The sequence below is a fragment of the Tachyglossus aculeatus genome, chromosome X4, assembly GCF_015852505.1.
Source record: "Tachyglossus aculeatus isolate mTacAcu1 chromosome X4, mTacAcu1.pri, whole genome shotgun sequence".
In the NCBI taxonomy this organism is placed as follows: domain Eukaryota; kingdom Metazoa; phylum Chordata; class Mammalia; order Monotremata; family Tachyglossidae; genus Tachyglossus; species Tachyglossus aculeatus.
The window spans coordinates 3,810,869-3,833,548 of NC_052098.1; the positions used below are offsets into that span (position 1 = coordinate 3,810,869).

The 22,680-nt window shown below is 45.5% G+C and overlaps 1 protein-coding gene across 1 annotated transcript; it reads right to left on the reverse strand.

Moving 5' to 3' along the window:
* Positions 1–4,015: 4,015 nt before the first annotated feature.
* Positions 4,016–20,985, reverse strand: LOC119948209 (WD repeat-containing protein 73-like). Its single transcript, XM_038770116.1, is given in 8 exon segments — positions 4,016–4,063; positions 7,181–7,287; positions 13,642–13,688; positions 16,578–16,858; positions 16,945–17,276; positions 17,279–17,870; positions 19,480–19,526; positions 20,928–20,985. Coding segments are annotated over 8 exon segments (1,512 nt in total).
* Between the last annotated feature and the right edge of the window lie 1,695 nt (positions 20,986–22,680).

The window sequence follows — 22,680 nt, forward strand, 5'->3', positions numbered from 1 at the left end:
TGTCATAAATATCAGTCTGTCAAAGACTAAATCAGAGTGGAGCGATCCTGCCGCTTTCATCTCAACAGAGATACACTCCCTGGAGTTGCTTTAAGACATGATGCTTGCCTGTTGTTTCTGTCTCCTGGGTAGAATCCACTTGTGACTGTTTTCATATTATACCACGGAATCACGTCTCTTTCTTTTACTCTCTTGGGGGAAACAAAGCTTCTTTGGCCACTTTACCCACATAAAGCCGAGACCAGTGTCTCCGTGTTGAAAGGGAGCAGGATGAATTATGGGCAGCAAACTACTCATTTGCAGTTATGAAATCCCCATAGATATAGAACATTCCCAATTAGGAACTCTTAGGGCATGTCAGCACAAGGAAAGTACCTACATTTTTAAATAGGACTTCTTCAATAGAAACATATTTACATTCCAAATCCTCAGAGCTCAAATGTATGTACCAATCAATTCATTCCTGGGAATCAGGAGACCTAGGTTCTAGTCCCTAATCTAATCTAATGGAGAAGCAGCGTGGTTTAGTGGAAAGAGCACTGGCTTAGGAGTCAGAGGTGATAGAGCATGGACCTGGGAGTCAAAAGGACCTGAGTTCTAATCCTGGCTCAACCACTTGTCAGCTGTGTGACTTTGGGCAAGTCACTTCACTTCTCTGTGCCTCAGTTACCTCATCTGTAAAATGGGGATTAAGTCTGTGAGCCCCAAGTGGGACAACCTGATAAACTCGTATCTCCCCCAGCGCTTAGGGCAGTGCTTGGCACAGAGTAAGAGCTTAACAAATACCATAATTATGATTATTATTATTATTATTATTCCGACTCTGCCACTTGCCTGCTGTATGACCTTGAGCAAGCCACTTGTCTTCTCTGTGCCTCAGTTTCCTCATCTATAAAATGGGAGTTAAATACCTGTTCTCCTTCCCCCTTAGACTGTGACTCCTATGTGGGACAGGGATTCCGTTTAGCCTGAATATCTCGTATGTACTCCAGTGTTTAGTACAGTGCTTGGCACATAGTAAGCACTGTACAAATACCACAACCATTATTGTTATCATCATCATCATCGTCATCATTATTATTGTTAATAAATAATATTATTGATATTATTATTAATAATTCTAATAATAATCAATTGTATTGAGCAGTTACTCTGTGCAGAGCACTGTACTAAATGTTTGGGAAAGTGCAATGGAGTTAGTTGACACAATACTGCACTGTAGGAGCTTACAATCAAGCAGGGGAGCCAGACACTAAAATAAATTACAGGTAGGGGGAAAGCCACAGAGTTTAGAGATGAACATTAGTGAAGAAAAGATCCATGGCTTAAGAACAACTCACCAAAGGGCCTGCCTCCCAAATGACCCTTGGTAACTTTATGTGAACACACATGCCAACTATCATTTTGAGTACCTCAGAGCAAAGGAGTGGTTCTTTAAGGGGACCAAGGAACATACAGCTTGTGAGTGGTGGGTAGGCTTTGAAGAAGTAATAATTATGGTTATTACTTGTTAAGCGCTATGTGCCAAGCACTGTTCTAAGCACTGGGTAGATACAAGTTAAGCTGGTTGGACACAGTCCCTGTCCCACATGGGGCCCACAGTCTAAGTAGGAGGGAGAACAGGTATCAAATTCCCATTTTACAGGTGAGGAAATTGAGGCACAGAGAAGTTAAGTGATTTGCCCGAGGTCACACAGCAGACAAGTGGAGGAGCCCCAATTAGAACCCAGGGCCATGCTCTTTCCACTAAGCCACACTGCTTCCCCACAAAGTTCTTCACAAAGACACCGTTCCATGGCAAATAATTTCCACTTCCACCTAATAATTCTCTGCCCCAATGTGCTGAATGGTGACCAAAAACCCCTAACAGGCACAAATCATCAGCACCTTACTATCACTGGAAGGATCCACGACCTTTATTTAACTTTCAGTAAGTTTGCTCCGCGTGGAAATGACCTATGTCGTGGGTAAAGTTAACAAAGAAAAGTAGGTGAACCCAGAAAACCTCTCAGGAGCTGCCATCCAATTCAGCTGAAGTATTCAAATAGGGGTCCATGGCGACCCTGCCCCAGGCTGTTGGAAATAGGGTTCTGCCTATGTATTCCCTTCCATCCGCCCACCACTTCCGCCACTCCTGTTACTAGAATTCTGATTTCACCAGCTCGGGCCGCAACCAAGGGCAAAGCCAAGCACACGGTCCTAGCGTGGGCCATCCCAGTCCGTGGGCGAAAATTCAAATGATTTTCAGAAGTGCCCTCAAACCCACCTAGTGCAACTGAAAATAATTCTTTTAACTTTTGATTGCCTAACCCGCTAAGTGCTCATTCTATCCCTTCGAGTCCCTTTCTAGATGAGCTAAGTGCTTTCAGCATGCAAATTTCATGATTAGGGGTAGACAGCTAATGGAACAATTCCGTAGAGTGATGTGGCATTGGAAATGCTAGAGGAGTGGATCCACACTTTAAAACAACCCAGAATGCTGAGAGATTTCCCACACAAACTTCAACTGTTTTCATATAAGAATAATAATCATAATGGTATTTGTTAAGCACTTACTATGCGCCAGCCACTGTACTTCGGCGCTAGGGTGGCTACAAGTAAATCGGGTTGGACACAGTCCCTGTCCCATGCGGGGCTCACAGTCTTAAATCCCCATTTTACAGATTCATTCATTCATTCAATCGTATTTATTGAGCGCTTACTGTGTGCAGAGCACAGGACTAAGCGTTTGGGAAGTACAAGTCGGCAACACATAGAGATGGTCCCTACCCAACAACGGGCTCACAGTCTAGAAGGGGGAGACAGACAACAAAATGTGTAGACAGGTGTCAAAATTGTCAGAACAGATGAGGTAACTGAGGCACAGAGGACGTGAAGTGACTGCACAAGCTTGGGTCTGGCCACTGTTTGCGGGTGGGAGAAGGGGCTGTATGGGATTTGGGTAAGACTAAAGATTTAGCTTCCAGGATTAACGAATCCAGTCTCCTCATGGTAGCACACCATTTAGACAAAGAAGATAAGTCGGGGGCAGGCAAAGACCCCTGCACACAACTCCTACCTGGCTGGAGCAGAGAACAGAGGAAGGCGGTAGGCGGGGAGAAGCTCATCTTGTGTCTGCTGGCTCCTTTGAAAATCAGTGCCGAAATGAACTTTGGGGAGGAGATGGGGAAGAAGGAGAAAGAGAAGAAACTGTCTCCCTCTCTAGATTGTTAAGCTCCTTATGGTCAGGGAATGTGACTACTGTCTCTGTTATATTGTACTCCCCCAAGTGCTTAGTACAGTGCTCTGTACACAGTAAGCGCTCAATAAATACCATTGACTTTTGACTGATCCATCCATGGTGATCACTTGGAACTGTATTTTCAGTCAATTCTACTTCTTGAGTGCTTACTGTGTGCAGAGCACTGTACTAAGCACTTGGGAGAGTACAATAATGTATATATCTGTAATTGTATTTATTTGTATTGATGTCTGTCTGCCCTTCTCTAGACTGTGAGCTCGGTGGGGGCAGGGACTGTCAGTGTTTACTGTTGTATTGTACTTTCCCAAGCACTTAGTACGGTGCTCTGCACACAGTAAGCGCTTAATAAATACGAATGAATGAACAAATTAATGAATACACTACAACAATAAACAGACACATTCCCTGTCCACATGAGCTTACAGTCTAGAGGGGGGAGACATTTTCTTCTCTTTCTTCTTTTTCCCCATCCCCTCCCCACAGCTCATTTCAGCATTGGTTGTAACCAAGTCTGCAGATTTCAGGCTAACTTTGGGCATTTGTTCTGCTATGAAGGTATCTCCTGTCTTCTAGGAAATCCCAAGCCAGACATACAGTGTGTGTGAACACTGCAAATTGTTCTGACTCACAGAGTGCGCTCTCTCTAGCACTAGATTCCTAGGCCCTGTGATTGCATCTCCACCCAGAGAGCTAGAGAGCAATTGGAAAAACAAAATGTAAAGAATCTGAACGATTCCCACGCCCTGCAGCCCTGGTAAATGCTAGTGAGATGTTTTAGAGCAGATTTTCCCTGAAAGGAACCGCGGCTTTAAAGGGATATTTCTACCAAAAAGATTCAGGTGGAAATAACATCACTTTTAGGTACCAGCTTGACATTATGCTTACTAAACTCACAACACAGGCCCAAATTCTCTGATAGTTTAGAAGAGGGACTACCCTCCTCTAGCTAAATGTTCCATTTGCTTTACATATTCAGTCCCTCTTTTAGTCCAACTTCCACTTTCATCATCGTCATCAATACTTATGTGCAGAGCACTCTACCAACTGCTTGGGACAAGACAGTTCCTTCTCCCAAGCAGTTGACCATATAAGAGTTTGGGATGGGCAGGCACAAATTGAACATATATCATGAGGGGAAAAAAAGAGTCCAATAATTGATACCATTGGCCCAAACAAAAGTAGGAAATAAATAAGTAAACTGAAGAAACAGAATCCACCCACAAGTGATAATACATGACCAGGAATCGTAATTAACTGTGATCTTCGGTAAGCGCTTATTATGTGCCAAGGAATGAATGTACTAAGCACTGTGGTAGCTATAAAATCATTAGGTCTCCCATGAGACTCACATTTTAAATAGGAGGAAAAACAGGTATTGAATCCCTGTTTTACGGATGAAGGAACGGAGGACTGGCAAGGACATGCAGCAGGCAAGTGGCAGAGGTGACATTAGAACCCAGGTTCTCTGACTCCCAGGCCCAAGAAGGTGAGGATTAATTGGGGTGGATTTCTGGGAGGTTTGGAAGGGAAGCAGGGAGGAGTCAAGCTGATCTTCAAAAGTTCTCTGAAGGATAGGATGCCCTGGTGACACTGTGTTACAGAAAAACCATGAGTTCTACCAGTGCACTGTTGCCAAATTTCCACTCACAATATAAAAGGGCAAGGCAAATCCACGTTTCCCCTCAAAAAGTGACCATAAGGATGACATGAGCAAATTTCAAATAACTACCAGACATATTCTGAGGGAAATGTTTTTGCAGAACCTGGGTCAGAATTCTTTCCCTAAATCAGTCACATCACCCAGACCCTGACCTATTTTTTCCCTGCTTCCTTAGTATTGAGAGCGTAGTGCAGTGCCCTGCACACAGTCAGTGCTCAATAAATGCCACCGATTGACTGAGATTTAGGATGAAGGAGGAACTAGAAATGCAGCATATGTTAGGACATATATACTGCTAAGCCTGTCTTAGAGTGAATATAATATATGTATATAACGAGAGTACAATATAAGTACAATATATAGAGAGAGTGAATATAAAAATAAATAATTTATGGGTATGTACTTAAGTGCTGAGGGGCTGAGGAAAGCGTGAGTAAAAAGAACAAATCCTTACGAAGCAGCTTGGCTCAGTGGAAAGAGCATGGGCTGGGGAGCCAGAGGTCATAGTTTCTAATCCTGGTTCCACCACTTGTCAGCTGTGTGACCTTGGGCAAGTCACTTAACTTCTCTGGGCCTCACTTCCCTCATCTGTAAAATGGGGATGAAGACTGGGGCTCACAGACTGTGAGCCCCATGGGGGATAACCTGATTACCAGTGCTTAGAACAGTGGTTGGCACATAGTAAGCGCTTAACAAATACCAACATTATTATTATTATTAAATCCAGGTGCAAATCTCACCCAGGCTCCAGTGTTAAAATTAAAGACATGAATAAATAAACAGATAACACCTCTTATTTAAGCTTTCAATGTGCTTTTAAGCTTTTTGTATCAACACCCCTGAGGCAGGTGTCAGAAATCTCATTCCTCAAAGTGAGTAAACTGAGTCACCAAGGAATTAAATGGTTTGTTTTCAATGGTGCCTGCTACACTGATAGGACCCAGAAAGCCTTTTGCTATCACACATGAGTTTATGTTGTCAGTGGTAGAGGTGACATCTCATCCCCTCAATTCACTGAACCATTTAGCCTGGAGAAATCTAGGCCACTGATAAAATTCATGAGGAATGCCCTGGGGCCTCTCCTTCCCTTCCCTATCTGTGGGAAAGGTTGCAAAAAGCAATTCGTTCATTCAATCATATTTATTGAGCACTTACTGTGTGCAGAGCACTGTTCTAAGTACTTGGGAAGTACAAATCGGCAACATATAGAGACGGTCCCTACCCAACAATGAGCTCACAATTTCATGTTGGATGCAGGAACCAAGTCTCCATGTGATTTTGTGTGCCTCCCTCCATGTGTTAAATGAGAAGCAGTGTGGTTGAATGGATGGATAGAGCACTGGCCTGGGAGTCAGAAGGACCTGGGTTCTAAACCCAGCTCTGTCACTTCTCTGCTGTGAGATAAGTCTCTTAACTTCTCTGTGCCTCAGTTGCCTCATCTATAAAATGGGGATTAAGACAGGAAGTCTCATGTGGGACATGGGCTGTGTCCAACCTGATCAGCTTGTGTCTATCCCAGTGCCTAGTACAGTGCCTGGCACACAGTAAGCACTTGAATACCATTAAAAAAATGGAGAGGAGAGACAAAAATGGCACAGTGTGAAAGACTTGAAAACAGGGACTGGGGAAATCCTCAGGGCATCCCTGAAAGTTATTAGTCATAGTCTTAGAGGTAAAATAATGACATGAAATTCCCATCAGCCTTGGTAGGTGATAGTGCTGTTACTTGCAATACCTGAATTCAGAACACACCCTTATCCCCAAACTCTGTCTTCCTCTCTTCTTTCCTGTTTCCCTTAGTTTTCATTTCATGATGTTTGACCCTCCATGCTTAAAGTTCTGTGGTCAGTACCTTGAGTTCCTTGGAAAAAAACCTGGCATGCAAATTTGAGAAATATATTGCTACACAGAGAAAGAAATGACTTTTGAAAAGGGTTGTCTAGGTAAAGGAAATCATTTTTTTACGGTATTTGTTTAAGCATTTACTGCGTGACAGGCACTGTACTAAATTCTGGGGTAGATACAAGCTAATCAGGTTGGATGCAGTCCCTGTCCCACATGGGGCTCAAAGTCTTATTATTTTGCAGATGAGGTTTACTGAGGCACAGAGAAGTTAAGTGACTTGCCTAAGGTCACAGAGCAGACAAGTGGCAGAGCTGGGATTAGAACCCAGGTCCTTCTGCCTTCCAGGCCAAATCTGTGCCCTCTTTGAAATAAGAGCCCCCAAATTCAAGCACTCTGAGAAAGCTAAATGCCACGATGCCCCTGGGGGGTCTCACCTGAATTTTTCCCACCAATGGGAAATTGACCAAGATCTCCAAGCCACAGCTGAGGCAATTTGTCACTTTCAAGCAGACTGAAACACATTGGATTTTGTGGTGCTGTCCTGGATGACAGAGGAAAATTGGGAAGTGTTTTGAGAAGAAATAGAAACAGTCAACCCACAAGCTGAAAATTAGCATTTTTTTTGCATTACAAAGTATAGAAGTCATTTTTACTCCAGATTATTTTAGAATGCTAATGCTATTCACTAGGGAATAACTATCAGGACTCTCATATTTAAGCTGAAGTTCAAATCCAATTACTTTGCCAAAATGATTTTAACAGCTGTCTTTACTCCTTTCGTTAATCACAAAAGATATCTGTGAATAAATTATTGTGATTATTTTACATTTGTTGCACAGCCAAGTGGTAGGTGCTTTTGAGGAGGCAGAGCAAGGCCTTTGCAGGAAATAGTTTTCTCTCATATTTTTTCCTGAGGCAACAATGAATCAAACTATTGAATGTATGATCAAACCAACATTTCTCCTGTCTTTTGAACAGGGTATTAATCCCCTCCAAGCCCACATAAGTTTTCATCAGCCCCTCCACTTTTTTTATGGCATTCGTTGAGCACTTATTCTACTCCTCAAGCACTGTTCATTCATTCATTCAATCGTATTTATTGAGCACTTACTATGTGCAGAGCACTGTACTAAGCGCTTGGGAAGTACAAGTTGGCAACATATAGAGACGGTTCCTACCCACCAATGGGCTCACAGTCTAGAAAGGGGAGACAGACAACAAAACAAAACATGTGGACAGGTGTCAAGTCATCAGAATAAATAGAAGTAAAGCTAGATGCACATCATTAGCAAAATGAATAGAATAGTAAATATGTACTAGTAAAATAAATAGAGTAATAAATCTGTACAAACATATATACAGGTGCTGTGGGGAGGGGAAGGAGGTAGGGCGGGTGGGGGATGGGGAGGAGGAGAGGAAAAAGGGGGCTCAGTCTGGGAAGTCCTCCTGGAGGAGGTGAGCTCTCAGTAGGGCTTTGAAGCGAGGAAGAGAGCCAGCTTGGTAGATGTGTAGAGGGAGGGCATTCCAGGCCAGAGGGAGGATGTGGGCCGGGGGTTGACGGCGGGACAGGTGAGAACGAGGCACAGTGAGGAGGTTAGTGGCAGAGGAGCAGAGGGTGCGGGCTGGGCTAGAGAAGGAGAGAAGGGAGGTGAGGTAGGAGGGGGAGAGGTGATGGAAAGCCTTGAAGCCAAGAGTGAGGAGTTTTTGCTTGATGCATAGGATGACTGGTAGCCACTGGAGATTTTTGAGGAGGGGAGTAACATGCCCAGAGCGTTTCTGCACAAAGATGATCCGGGCAGCAGCGTGAAGTATAGACTGAAGTAGGGAGAGACAGGAGGATGGGAGATCAGAGAGGAGGCTGATGCAGTAATCCATTCGGGATAAGATGAGAGATTGAACCTGGAAGGTAGCGGTTTGGATGGAGAGGAAAGGGCGGATCTTGGTGATGTTGCGGAGCTGAGACCGGCAGATTTTGATGACAGATTGGATGTGAGGGGTGAACGAGAGAGCAGAGTCGAGGATGACATCAGTGTTGCGCGCTTGTGAGACAGGAAGGATGGTAGTGCCGTCTACAGTGATGGGAAAGTCAGGGAGAGGGCAGGGTTTGGGAGGGAAGATAAGGAGTTCAGTCTTGGACATATTGAGTTTTAGATGGTGGGCAGACATCCAGATGGAGATGTCTTGAAGGCAGGAGGAGACCCGAGCCTGGAGGTAGGAAGAGAGAGCAGGGGCAGAGATGTAGATTAGGGTGTCATTAGCGTAGAGATGATAGTTGAAGCCGTGGGAGCGAATGAGTTCACCAAGGGAGTGAGTGCAGATAGAGAACGGAAGGGGACCAAGAACTGACCCTTGAGGAACCCCTACAGTAAGAGGATGGGAGGGGGAGGAGGAGTCCACAAAGGAGACTGAGAATGAACAGCCGGAGAGATAAAAGGAGAACCAGGAGAGGACGGAGTCTGTGAAGCCAAGGTTGGATAGCGTGTTGAGGAGAAGGGGGTGGTCCACAGCGTCGAAGGCAGCTGAGAAGTCGAAGAGGATTAGGATAGAGATAGGATAGTTCTAAGGCTTGGAGTAAATACAAGTTAATCACGCAGTGCCTGTCCTACATGGGTCTCACAGTCAAGTAGGAGGCAAGGCAGGCACTGAATCCCGGTGTTACAGTTGAGGAAACTGAGGCCCAGAGAAGTGAAGTGACTTGCCCAATGTCACAGCAGACAAGTGAGGGAGCTGAGATTAGAACCCAGGTGCTCTGGCTCCCACGCCAGTGCTTTATCCACTAGGCCATGCTGCTTCTCACCCTCACCATAGCTTCTCCCTCCTGTCGTTCAGTCAGCTAAAATAACCTAAGGGTCCATTTTCAGGGATGTTCACTTGGAAGGTGGAGACTGTTTTCTCAAATGGCATATCATCATCATCAATCGTATATATTGAGCGCTTACTGTGTGCAGAGCACTGTACTAAGCGCTTGGGAAGTACAAATTGGCAACATATAGAGACAGTCCCTACCCAACAGGCGGTCGCACTGATGACAAAGTAGTCTGTCTCTGACAGTGGCAGCAGGGTGCTTGGTATAACCTGAGAACTAACTCTGCAACACATCCACTTTATCTTCTTCCTCCTATCTGTAAGGTGTTTTTATGTCTATCTCTCCTGCTAGGTTGTAAGCTCCTAGAGGGCCAGGACCATCTCCATTTGTTCTATTGTACTCTCCCCAGTGACTACCACAGTGCTCTGCACACAATAGGTGCTCAATAAATTCCTAATGGTTAGGGATGAGGCATCTAACATGTTTTGTTTTATTGTCTGTCTCCCCCTTCTAGACTGTGAGCCCGTTGTTGGGTAGGGCCCGTCTCTATATGTTGCCAACTTGTACTTGCCAAGTGTTTAGTACAGTGCTCTGCACACAGTAAGCACTCAATAAATACAATTGAATGAATGAATCTAACATCCCTATCTTTCCCTCTACTGACCCATTATGAATCTCTCATCCATGAATTTACCCAACCTCCTTTTCAGTCTGTTGATATTTTTCACTTCTGCAATTTCCTGTGGGGATAAATTCCATATGGCTACCACCTGCTAGGTGAGAAAGTTTTTCTTTTCATTTTTTTTAACTGCCACCTTTAATTGTGGTATCTGTTAAGCACTTACTATGTGCTGAACACTTTACTAAACGCTGGGTTTAGATTCATGATCTACAGGTCAGACATCATCCCTGTCCCGTACAGAGATCACAGTCTAGGAGAATATTGTGTGTCTTCCCTTCATATATTGTGAGCTCTATGAGGGTGGGGACTGTGTCCTACAACTCCATTGTACTCTTCAAGCACTTATTCATTCAATCATATTTATTGAGAACTTACTGTGTGCAGGGCACTGTACTAAGCGCTTGGAAAGTGCAAGTCGGCAATATATAGAGACGGTCGCTACCCAACAACAGGTCCACAGTCTAGAAGGGGGAGACAGACAACAAAACATGTAGACAGGTGTCAAAATCAACAGAACAAATAGAATTAAAGGTATATGCACATCATTATAGAGATGGTCCCTACCCAACAATGGGCTCACTTATAATACCATACTTCACACACTAGCCATTCAACAATTACTATTGATCGATTTTACATCCTTCCAAAGATGGAGCAACTAGGATTGCGTCCAGTGGTTGAAGTATATCATTGGTCCAGTGTCTCCTGCTTCTGTTGTACTTTTGCAATCAGTACAGTGCACTGCACACAGTGACTGTTCTAGAAATACTATTATTACTACTACTAGAAGCAACATGGCGTAGGTGATCGAGCACAGGCCTGGGAGTCAGAAGGTCGTGGGTTCTAATCCCAGCTCCGCCACATGTCTGCTGTGTGACCTTGGGCAAGTCACTTTGCTTCTCTGTACCTCAAGTTACCTCATCTGTCAAAGAGGGGGATTACGAGTGTGTAGGACAGGGACTGTGTCCACCCTGACTAGTTTGTACCCACCCCAGCGCTTAGCACAGTTCCTGGCACATAGTAAGTGCTTAACAAATGCCATTATTCTTATTATTAAAACAGAAATAACACACTTCTTGCCTTCAAGAAGCTTACACTCTAATGGAGGAAGCAGACATAAAAAGATTAACAGCTGAAGTAAAATAAATCATTGCGTATCCAACTGAACATATACCAACCAGGAAAATGGAATTCTGTGTTTTTCTAAATCAGGCTTATTTTCATTCTTTCTTACCCTTTTCCCCCCTGCTCCTCTGTCCTCTTCTCCCCTCTCCTGGCCTTCACCAATCATCTTTGTGTTTCTTTCACACACATTTTCTTATCTACAGAATGTGCTCTTCAAGTTCTTTTATCAAGGATTTTTCACTCAGCCTTCATATCTACTTTACTGTCTCCTGTCAATGAGCGCTAAGTCCTGCTGCACTATTGTGCTTCCCAGCTATTCCCTGGTTGTGTGCAGACCCTGTGGCCATGAGGCAGACCTATAATTTTGGTTATTGCAATCTGGGGGTGCTTCTTCCACCCCCACCTCCACTTCCTCACCCTCAAGCAAGCAGATGGAGAACATGCAAAGACTGAGCATGCCATTAACTTCATTTCTCCAGAGCCCTAGGATTCACAGTGCCTCTCCAGCTCCTTCGAAAATTGAGATTAACCCAACCACGGTAACCCTATGATCCAAGCAAAGCAGCGGTAGCGCATCTGCAGAATCCCTTTAGCTCAGACCACAGCTTTTGTTCTTTTGGCAAAGCATCATGATCATTGCATTGCCCAGCGCCAGGGCAGATATCATTCCATTCTGGATCGATTGTGAGGTTTGAAACCCTTCTGACTGTTGTGGTCAGAGCCTTTCACTCCAGGCTGGGTAGCTGATAATACTCTTCCAGCGGGGTCGATGTCCCCTTGGGCCCAAAGAACGGCAGCTTCCCCATTCGACCTTTTCCACTGATTCATGAAGACAGACAGACGACAATTGAGTTTGCTAATCTAGGGTGTGGAATGAACTCTCTCCACCTGATTGGCCGAGGGTGGGGGGAAAAATGAAATTATCCCGCAGATCGCTTCCAGGATTTGTCAATTTTCTATTCACAAGAGAAGCAAACTCAACAGAGAAGCAGTGTGGGCTAGTGGATAGAGCCCATGCTTGGGAATCATAAGGGCCAGGGGGCTAAATCCCTGTTCTGCCACTTGTCTGCTGTGTGACCTTGGGCAAGTTACTTTACTTCTCTGTGCCTCAGTTCCCTTATCTGTAAAATGGGGATTAAGACTGTGAGCCCTATATGGGACAGGGGCTGTGTCCAAACCCATGAGCATGTATTGACCCCAGCACTTAGAACAGTGCCTGGCACACAATAAGCACTTAATAAATACCATTATTATTATTATTATCATCATCAACTGAAATAGACCCAGTGTGCCTAAACATCCCAAACTACTGTTGTGTCTTGTCACTCAAATTTTTCCTTAGATTTCCTTCCCTCTTGACCCCATTTTATATGGATTGGAAGCTCACTGGGGCAGGGCTACACTTTAGAATATCCTATAGACATTTTAGAGGACCAGAATGTTTATTGTGATAATGAAATATAGCTTGATCATACATCAAATTGTTACTGATTTGTCGAAAAGTCAAGTTCTATTGCAGCACTCAATTAGACATCAGAGTCGCTGGACTTTGAAGCAAGGGATTAGGGTTTAGATTAGATTTAATTTTGGATTAACACATTTTGGAGTTTTCTGAATCACTCTTCATTCCAATCTTCACCCAGAGGAGGCAAGCTCTGAGAGAGTTGAGAACTATTATTATTATTATCATTACTATTATTATCTTTATGATAGAGTCATTAGGCATGATCCCTGCCTGCAGTCAGTCTGTCAGTCAATCGTGTCTATTGAGCACTCACTCTGTGCAGAGCAACCTCTCCTTTTTCATACATGGGACCTTCTGTCATTTACCAAAATTGCTTCCTGTGAGTGCGGGCTTAAAGCAGTAAGAGTGAAAATTTTGGAAGGCAAAAGATGCCTTGTACTCCTTCGGAGTAATCGCATTTACTAAACGCCCAACTAAAATTTCAAACTTTTCCCTTTCCTTTTCCCCCATTGGCCAAGTCACTCTGTAAGGCTTATTAAGGGAAATGGAGGTGCATTTGCTCTTCTCAAGTGCTAGGAGGCTTGGCAGCAGGAATCATCAAAATAATAACTGTGGTATTTGGAAAGCACTCTATCTGTCAAACAAATTAATCAAGTGGGAAGCAGTTGCTGTTCCACATGAGGCTCCCAGTCTAAGTAGGATGGAGAACTGGTATCAAATGCCCATTTTACAAAGAAACTGAGGCCCGACCTAAGTGCCCAACTTCCTACATGAGATTCCTCCTCTTCCCTGTTCATCCCCTACAATGCCACCTCACCATGCCTTTGGCCTTTCCGTTGGGGGCTCTCAAAAGCCAAATGCATCCTGGGAGGGGAGGAAGTGGGTTACGGGTACAAGGGGAATACGACCTGTTTACGACTGTGCTTTCCCCCCTTTCTTGTGAGGGTTCCAGCTGTGCCAGAGGGGTATTCTGGGGTGCCAAGTGGATAGGCATCCACAGAAAATTTCCAACCGTTTTGGTAGGACTATTGACATAAGTAATTTATCTCCCCCTTAAAGCTCCTCTAGGGAAGAGACTTTGTCCTTTACTTCTCCTGTCTGTTCCCAGGTGCCTTGTACAGTGCTTGGCATACAGTAGGCTGGCAATAAATGCTATTTATGGTAATAAGGCAGAAGGGAGCAAGGGCAGGTGGGGGGATGAAAGCAGAAACTATTGTCTTGATACATTGCTCACTTCTCTCCCAGAGCACCAGAGACCCCCTTTGGGGTATGCTGGAACAAACATCACTAAATGAAACCCTGAGTGAGATATTTACTCCCACAGATCAGTATATGAATTTAAGGAACACTACTCTTATTATCCATTTATATTCACTGATTCAGGAGTTAGTCCAGAAGGACTTTGCCGAAGATCCTGCCAACAACATTCATTCATTCAATTCATTCAATCAATCGTAGTTATTGAGCGCTTATTGTGTGCAGGGCACTGTTCTAAGCATTTGGAAAGTACAATTCATACACTAAGCACCTGAGTGCACAGAGTAGTGTGGCTCAGTGGAAAGAGCACAGGCTTTGGAGTCAGAGGTCATGGGTTCAAATCCCGGCTCTGCCAATTGTCAGCTGTGTGACTTTGGGCAAGTCACTTCACTTCTCTATGCCTCAGTTACCTCATCTGTAAAATGGGGATTAAGACTGTGAGCCCCCCTGGGACAACCTGATCACCTTGTAACCTCCCCAGCGCTTAGAACAGTGCTTTGCACATAATAAGTGCTTAATAAATGCCATTATTATAATATTATTATTATTACTGTACTAAGCACTCGGGAGAGTACATGAAATACAAGACACATGGCCCCTGCCCTCAAGATGTCAGAATGAAATAGCAGAATAAATAACTGGATGTACAATTGAATAAACCCAGCCAATCACTGAATCCAGTGTCCCTCTGTTACTTAGTCATATCAGGAATTTGTTTAAGGTGTCTTTTGGCAGGGATCTGTAGGATATGTCACAAGAGTCAAATGCAAAGAATGGAATTGGAACTTGAATAAAAGCAGAAAGTTATTTACAGCTTCATAAATGCAGAATTCTACTCGCCACATCTGGGATCACAAGTTTGAGATGATATTCTAGGAAGAAACCTCTTCTAAGAATAAATTCCATCCTCCCTCCCCACCTCAACCTCCTCACCCCAAGTGCACAATCTTTGAAGGAAGCTATTGTAGGGATAAGGCAGACAAGAGGCCATAAATTCGAAGTTTCTTTCTCTTGTTTGTTTCCCTGGTCTAATGGATGATGATACTGGGGATGACATTTCTTAACAAAGCAAAGCTTTTGAAGGCCTTTCCTAGAATCACTTCAATAAAACTCTGGGGCATCATTCCTTTGGTGACTAGAGGAAACTGGTTCCATCATCAGGAGCAACAATTATTGTCTCTGTTTCATGGGATCTCTAGGGAGCAACTCAGGAGAACTTTTCAGAAATATGCAGTCAAAGCAATTTGCAAGTGAATAATACTTGTAATAGAATAATGCTTCTCGAGCAAGGCCAAGCATCTGGACAACAGGGATGATCATCATCATCCCAGCATTTATTAGGCATTTACTATGTGCCGAACACTGTACTTCTTGCTGGAACATATCATTGAGGAAGACAAGCAAACACAAATTGCAAGCATACAACAGGTAAAAGTGTAAGAGCATGGATACGAATAAAAACCAAAGGGTGGCATTCACATAAATAATCAACAGAATTCCCTCGAGGTGAGTGATGGGGTGACATGACCAGGGAGGTGGGAGATGAATAATGAAAGGTCTTTTGTGGGAGCTGGTGGCTTTTTAGGGAACTCTGTGGGGTGCGTGTGAGGAGTGGGGACATTATTTGGTGAGTTTGAGGGATGGGCGGGAGATCCACACGGGGAAAAAAATTTCTGACATGGACAAGTTATGAGCAAGGTGCAGTTAGTACAGGGAGAAAAGAGCAGATGAGTTAACTGGAGCCTGGTGAAGTGACTCAAATCCTCTGTAAATAGAATGGACTGAAGAAGGGAGGGACTTGTGTCAGGGAAAACAATGAAAAGAACATTACAGGTAATCCATCTGGGAGGAGAAAAAGGCTAGAACCAGAGAGGATGGAGGAAGGGGCAGGTCAATGAACTATTAAAGAGGAAAGAACAGTATGATGTAGCAATCGTTACCATTTAATGCCTGTGTGTAGACCACCGTACTAAGTACTTGGGAGAGTACAAATTGATTGATTGATTGAAGCCTGTCTCCCCTTCTAGACTGTAAGTTCACTGTCTACTGTCAATCAATCAATCGTATTTATTGAGTGCTTACTGTGTGCTGAGCACTGTACTAAGCACTTGGGAAGTACAAGTTGGCAACATATAGAGACAGTCCCTACCCAACAGTGGGCTCACAGTCTAAAAGGGAGAGACAGAGAACAAAACCAAACATACTAACAAAATAAAATAAATAGAATAGATATGTACAAGTAAAATAAATAAATAAATAGAGTAATAGTCTGCAGTGTGACCTTGGACAAGTCACTTAACTTCTCTGAGCCTCAGTTACCCCATCTGTAAAATGGGGACTAAGACCATGAGCCCCACGTGGGACAACCTGATCACTTTGTATCCCCCCAGCGCTTAGAACAGTGCTTTGCACACAGTAAGTGCTTAACAAATGCCAACGTTATTATTATTATGAGTCCACTGGGACTCCCTCCTCCAGCGACGCCCCTTGACCAACCTCACTCCGGCGGTGGCAGTTGGCTCTAAACTCAGGACTGGCGGTGCTGGGAGACTCTGCCGCGGTTGCTGCCCAAGGCAAGCAACCTCCATGACGGGCTCCTCAAGGGTCCTCAGTTGCCATCGCTGCCAAGGCGCAGGCTGCCCCTGGGGCCCGACCCACCCGCTCCCAAAAAGCGGGGACTCGGAGCAGGAGCGGGGACCCCGCCCTTCGGCTGGATTCCAGGTCCCGGGACCGAGGCAGGGGACGGGGATGGGACTCGCGGGCTCTGGGGGCTCCAGCTGGAAGAAGGACGATGCCCACCCTGTCGGGAAGGAGGCCCGGCTCCTTCCACCCTCCCTCCCGCCCGCCAACGTCAGCGGGCAGCCCGAGGGTCCGTCCAGTCCCACACGTGCAGGGAGCCGTCGGTGGTGGCCGACAGTAGCGTTCTCGGGCGCCAGGGGTGCCAGGTGTGGGCGGTGACCAGCGGAGGGGTCTCCCCGGGGCCGTCGGGGGCCATGAAGAGGTGACCCTTGTGGACAAAGAGCGGCTCCGCTCCGTCTCCTGGGGCGGTTGTGGTGTCGTAGACTCTCACGGTGCCATCGAGCCCTGAAACGGCCAGGCAGCTGTCCAGGGCCGGAACCCAGGTCACCCACAGCAGCTCCCCGTCCGCGCTGGGCTCGGTGGTCGCCGGGCAGCGGGCCCGCCACGTGGGCCGCGCGGGTTCCGCAGGTCAGTGAGCCGCAGCTGCCCTCCCGAGGAGAGGCTGGCGACGGTGGGGTCCGCCCCGGCCCGGTCTCGGGCTCCGGCGCACCATGGCTCCCCGGTGGGCCCGGGGGTGGGTCCCAGGGTCACCGGGGTCCCCGGGGCCTGGCGGATGTCCAGCAGGCCGAGCTTCCCCGACGCACAGCAGAGGAGGAAGGTGTCCGCGTCCAGGACCTGGAGACTGCTCACTTCGTCGTCGCCGCTCAGCCCTGCCCTGAAGACGACTGCCCGCGACTCCATCTCGGTGATCCGCACGTCGCCGAGTCTGGCCCCGTGGACCACCCCGGGGGCCCGGCCGACCGTGGCTGCAATCCTGGGCCACGGGCCCTCGGCGCCTGCCCCGCTGCCGCTGGCGCCCACGGCTCGGATGACGTCACTGTCCTCCGCCATTTCCCACACATGCCGGGCATCACCTGGGGGGCCGCTCATAACCAGCAACCTGGTGTCCGGTACACATTTCAGGTTATACACGGGCCGGCCCGAGAAACCTCCATGCTCCACCCTGAAGTCTCGGTCTGGGCACAAGCCCTGCTTCTCCAGTACAGTGCTCTGCACAAAATGCTCTATAAGAGAAGCAGCGTGGCTCAGTGGAAAGAGTTTGGGCTTTGGAGTCAGAGGTCGTTGGTTCAAATCCCGGCTCTGCCAGTTGTCAGCTGTGTGACTTTGGGCAAGTCACTTAACTTCTCGGTGCCTCAGTTACCTCATCTGCAAAATGAGGATTAAGACTGTGAGCCCCCTATGGGACAGCCTGATCACCTTGTAACTTCCCCAGCGATTAGAACAGTGCTTTGCACATAGTAAGCACTTAATAAATGCCATTATTATTATTATAAGTACAATTGATTGATTGAATGAATGAATAGAGGTAGCTGATATGACCCCTGCCTTCAAGGATCTTACAATCTACTATCTTCTAGACTGTGAGCCCACCTTCTAGACTGTGAGCCCACTGTTGGGTAGGGACCGTCTCTATATGTTGCCAACTTGTACTTCCCAAGTGCTTAGTACAGTGCTCTGCACACAGTAAGCACTCAAGAAATACGATTGATTGATTACTATCTGATGAGAATTATTATTATTATTGTACTTATTAAGTGCTTACTATGTGCCAGGCACTGTACTAAGCACTGGGGTAGACAAATGTTAATCAGGTTGGACACAGCCCCTGTCCCACGTGGGGCTCACACTCTTAATCCCCATTTTACAGATGAGGTAACTGAGGCCCAGAGAAGTTAAGTGACCCGCCCAAGATCACACAGCAGACAAGTGGCAGAGCTGGGATTAGAACCCAGGTCTTGATGACTCCCAGACCCGTGCTCTATCCACTAAGCCACACTGCTTCTCAATAAGTACTTGGGGGTGGGAGGGGCACAATAGAGAAAGCAGACATGATCCCTGCCCTCAAGGAGCTTACAGACTAGAAACCAAATTAACTCAATATCTTCTAACCCTCTTCCTTCAAATTCCAGTACACAACCTAGCTAGAGACATGGTACAGAGAAGAGAAAAGTTAGGCAATTCTCATAAGCAGTTTTAAACCCCTTCCCTTTCCTAGCATGCTTTCTGAGCCTCAGCCACAAGAACATTAGAAAGATTCTGTCTCGCACCTCTTCTTTGCTCTCTCACTATTCAGGGTGGAGCAAAATATCTGTGCAAGATTGGCTTTCCTTATCATTTTCAAAAAGAGATAAACTTCAACCTCTTTTGTATCCACACACCTTAATCAATCAATCAATCAATCATATTTATTGAGCGCTTACTGTGTGCAGAGCACTGTACTAAGCACTTGGGAAGTACAAGTTGGCAACATATAGAGACGATCCCTACCCAACAGTGGGCTCACAGTCTAGAAGGGGAAGACTGCTTCAAACTCCCCTGGTATGGGTCTCAAATGGTTGTCTTCGCACTACAACAATTGGCAAGCAATGAACAATTCACTGGAATAGAAAAATTTACATCGAGCAGACAACCTCAAAAAATTAGATGGTGTTTTTGCTCTCTGCACAATAATAAATATGCTTATTGCATCCCTAAATATCTGATCCATTAAGTAGGTCAAACACCCATCCATCCTGTATTTGAGGGGTTTCAATAAATTTTAGAAACCTATTATCTTAAGTGTAAGTGCGTCAGTGGTATAAGTGACATCAAATGTTACCAAACAGCTTCCAAAAGTCAGATGCTGCTCTGTTATGTCAGTTGGGTCTGAATGTCCACAAAAGGGAAAGCAAGGGCCAAATAATGAGGGCCAGAAGGACTGGGATAATTGAATACCTCCCTAGACCAAGCCATTTGGACTTAGCAATCTCTATAATCAGGCTGCACTTCAACACTGTGAAAGATATTTCTGTGACAGTCTGTTAAGAGTCTCCTGATGAATCCTTGTCCCCTCTCCTCTGTCCTGCCAGTCAGGAAGTGGAGGAGAAAGGAGTTGCCATTTCTGGTCTTAATCAACAACTAAAGACAAACAGCCTAAGTAGGTTGCCAAATAGAGAAGATCTTTAATGGGGATGAAGACTGTGAGCCCCCTGTGGGACAATCTGATTGCCTTGTAAACTCCCCAGTCCTTAGAACAGTGCTTTCAGCGCTTAGAACAGTGCTCAGCGCTTAGAACAGTGCTTTGCACATAGTAAGCGCTTAACAAATACCAACATTATTATTATTATTATTCCTAACCGTCATGGAGAACCTCTCTCACCTTAGATTCTCTTTCTCTCAGCAATTTCTATAATCAGGCTACCCATCAACACTGTGAAAGATATTTTACAATTCTTGGCTCCATCGCTTTTAACCTTCTATCACCGAGGATGATATGGGTGATCTCTATTACGTACCAATTTCTCAACTCCTACATTTTCTTATCAGTGACATCATTAACAATTTTACTGAGCCCCTACTGGATGCTGAGCACTGAACTAGAAATTTAGGAACATCACTGAGGTCAGGGATTATTGAACTCTCCCAGCTAGACTATGAGTTTGTTGTGGGCAGGAATGTATCTGTTGTTATATTTTACTCTCCCCAGCGCTTATGACAGTGCTTTGCACACGGGAAGTCTCAATAAATATGATTGAATTAATGAATGAATGAATCTCCCAAGTGCTTAATACAGGGTTTAGCACAGAATAAGTGCTCTCTAAATACATTGGATACACAGAAGCCCTCGAGGTATTTTACAAGCTAGTTAGGAGACCTGGTAAGCAGTGCCATGAGAAGTGAAATACAAGGGTGCTGTGGGACTGAAGGTGGGGTGACTACCAAATGCCCAAAGGGTACAGATCCAAGTGCAATCATGATAACATGACTAGAATATTGTAACTAAGTCATGAGAAGGAAAGGGTGGGTCAATTTTAGAAATCCAAATCATGATTTTGCTATGGAAGACTTACACAACCTACTCCTTACCTACCAGGTGTACCCATGAGTCCCTGCTTCCACGTGGGGCATAGCATTATCAGGGCATTTCCTCTGAGTTAGTGCTATAATATTCCATTCAGAAAGCCATCAATTAGTGTGACCTGTGTACCTTCAGCTCTTCAAGTCACACCTCTTATGGTAAGAAGAGCCAAAAAAGGCACACATGTGGAAGTTTCCACTACCTCTCACAAGCTGCATGAAACTTGGGGTTGACTTTCCCCACTATTTGGCTGCTGCTCACATGCATGGGCGGGTGGGAGCAGTGTGTGAGAGTGTGTGTGTGTGCATGTGTGTGTGTGTTTGTTTGTGTGTAAGCTTCCCTTCATCATTGACTGGTTTCTGACTCAATCACTGCTCCTCCTCACCATCACTGAAAGCTGGCTCTCTCCACACTACACAGTCTCCCCTGCCGCTCTCTCTATTCGTTCATTCATTCAATCGTATTTATTGAGCGCTTACTGTGTGCAGAGCACTGTACTAAGCGCTTGGGAAGTACAAATTGGCAATATATAGAGACGGTCCCTACCCAACAGTGGGCTCACACTCTAGAAGGGGCTCACAGTCTAGAAGGAGCCTTATCTTCTTCCACTCCCCAATATTCACCGGGAAAAGGGGAGGAGTTGAATTCCTTCTTGCTCCCCACTGTCACTTCCACACCATTCCACCTCCCCTGTCCCTCTCTTTCCTTTCTTTAGAAGCGCACATCATCCTCCTCTACTTCCGTCTCCAATAACTAGTCACAGTCAACTACCATCCCCCAGATTCCATCTCCAACTTTCTGAAACATTTCGATACTTTTCTCACATTCCTTCTCTCTTTCTCAATCCCTATATTGATCCTTGGGGATCAATATCCCCTTAGATGTTCCTTACGACCTTACCCTGACCACTTTCTATCACTCCTCAACTCCACTGACCTCCTGCTCCACCCCACCTCACCTACTCACCAACTCGGACACACTACATTTCATCATCTCTTGTCACTGTGTAATATCTACCCTCACCAACTCTGAAATCTCTCTATCCAACCACAACCTCCTTACCTGCGGTCTCTACCACACACCCCTTCCCCACAAATTCATTCAATCGTATTTATTGAGCGCTTACTGTGTACAGAGCACAGTACTAAGCGCTTGTCTGTCCTGATCCCACAGAGACCTCCGATCCTTTGACCCCATCCAATTTTCTCAAGTCATCATACCCCACCCAGTCTCCATTCCCAAACTTACTTCCCTTGATGACCAAATTGATGCTCTCAACACCACTCTACTGAACTTAACTAACTTGCTCTCCTATCCCTTTGTCAATATCATACCACTAGCCTAACCCTCTGGATCACCTCCACAGTCTGCTTCAGTTGCTCCCATGCGCTAGCCGCAGAGCTCTTCTGGCAGAAATCCAGATATAGGCTTACCTCCTCCATCTCAAGTTCATTCTTGCCTGCTTTAACTCTGCCCTCTCCTCTGCCCGTCAACATTATTTCTCTATCCTTAGTGACTCCCATACCCTTTGCTCTCTTCAGTTGTTTCAGACATTTTACTCCCTTCTCAAACCCTCTAACCCACCACCTAACCCATCTTTGCCCCTAATGGCTTGGCCACCTATTTTATTGAGAAAATTGAAACTATCAGGCATGATCCCCTTGAAATCTCCCCTGCTCCTCTCCAGTCTCTCCCTCCTCCTGCCCCTTCTTCATCTCTCCCATCGTTCTCAGCAGTATCTCAAGAAGAGATCTCCTGCCTTATCTCAAAATCCACTCCTTCCACCTAAGCCACCGACCCCATCCCTTTGCACCTTATCAAAGCACTTGTCCCCTCTCTTCTTTTCTCCCTGACTGCCATCTTCAACTGTTCACCTCTAATGGCTTTTTTCTCCACTGTTTTCAAACACGCTTATTCATTCATTCAATCGTATTTATTGAGCGCTTACTGTGTGCAGAGCAC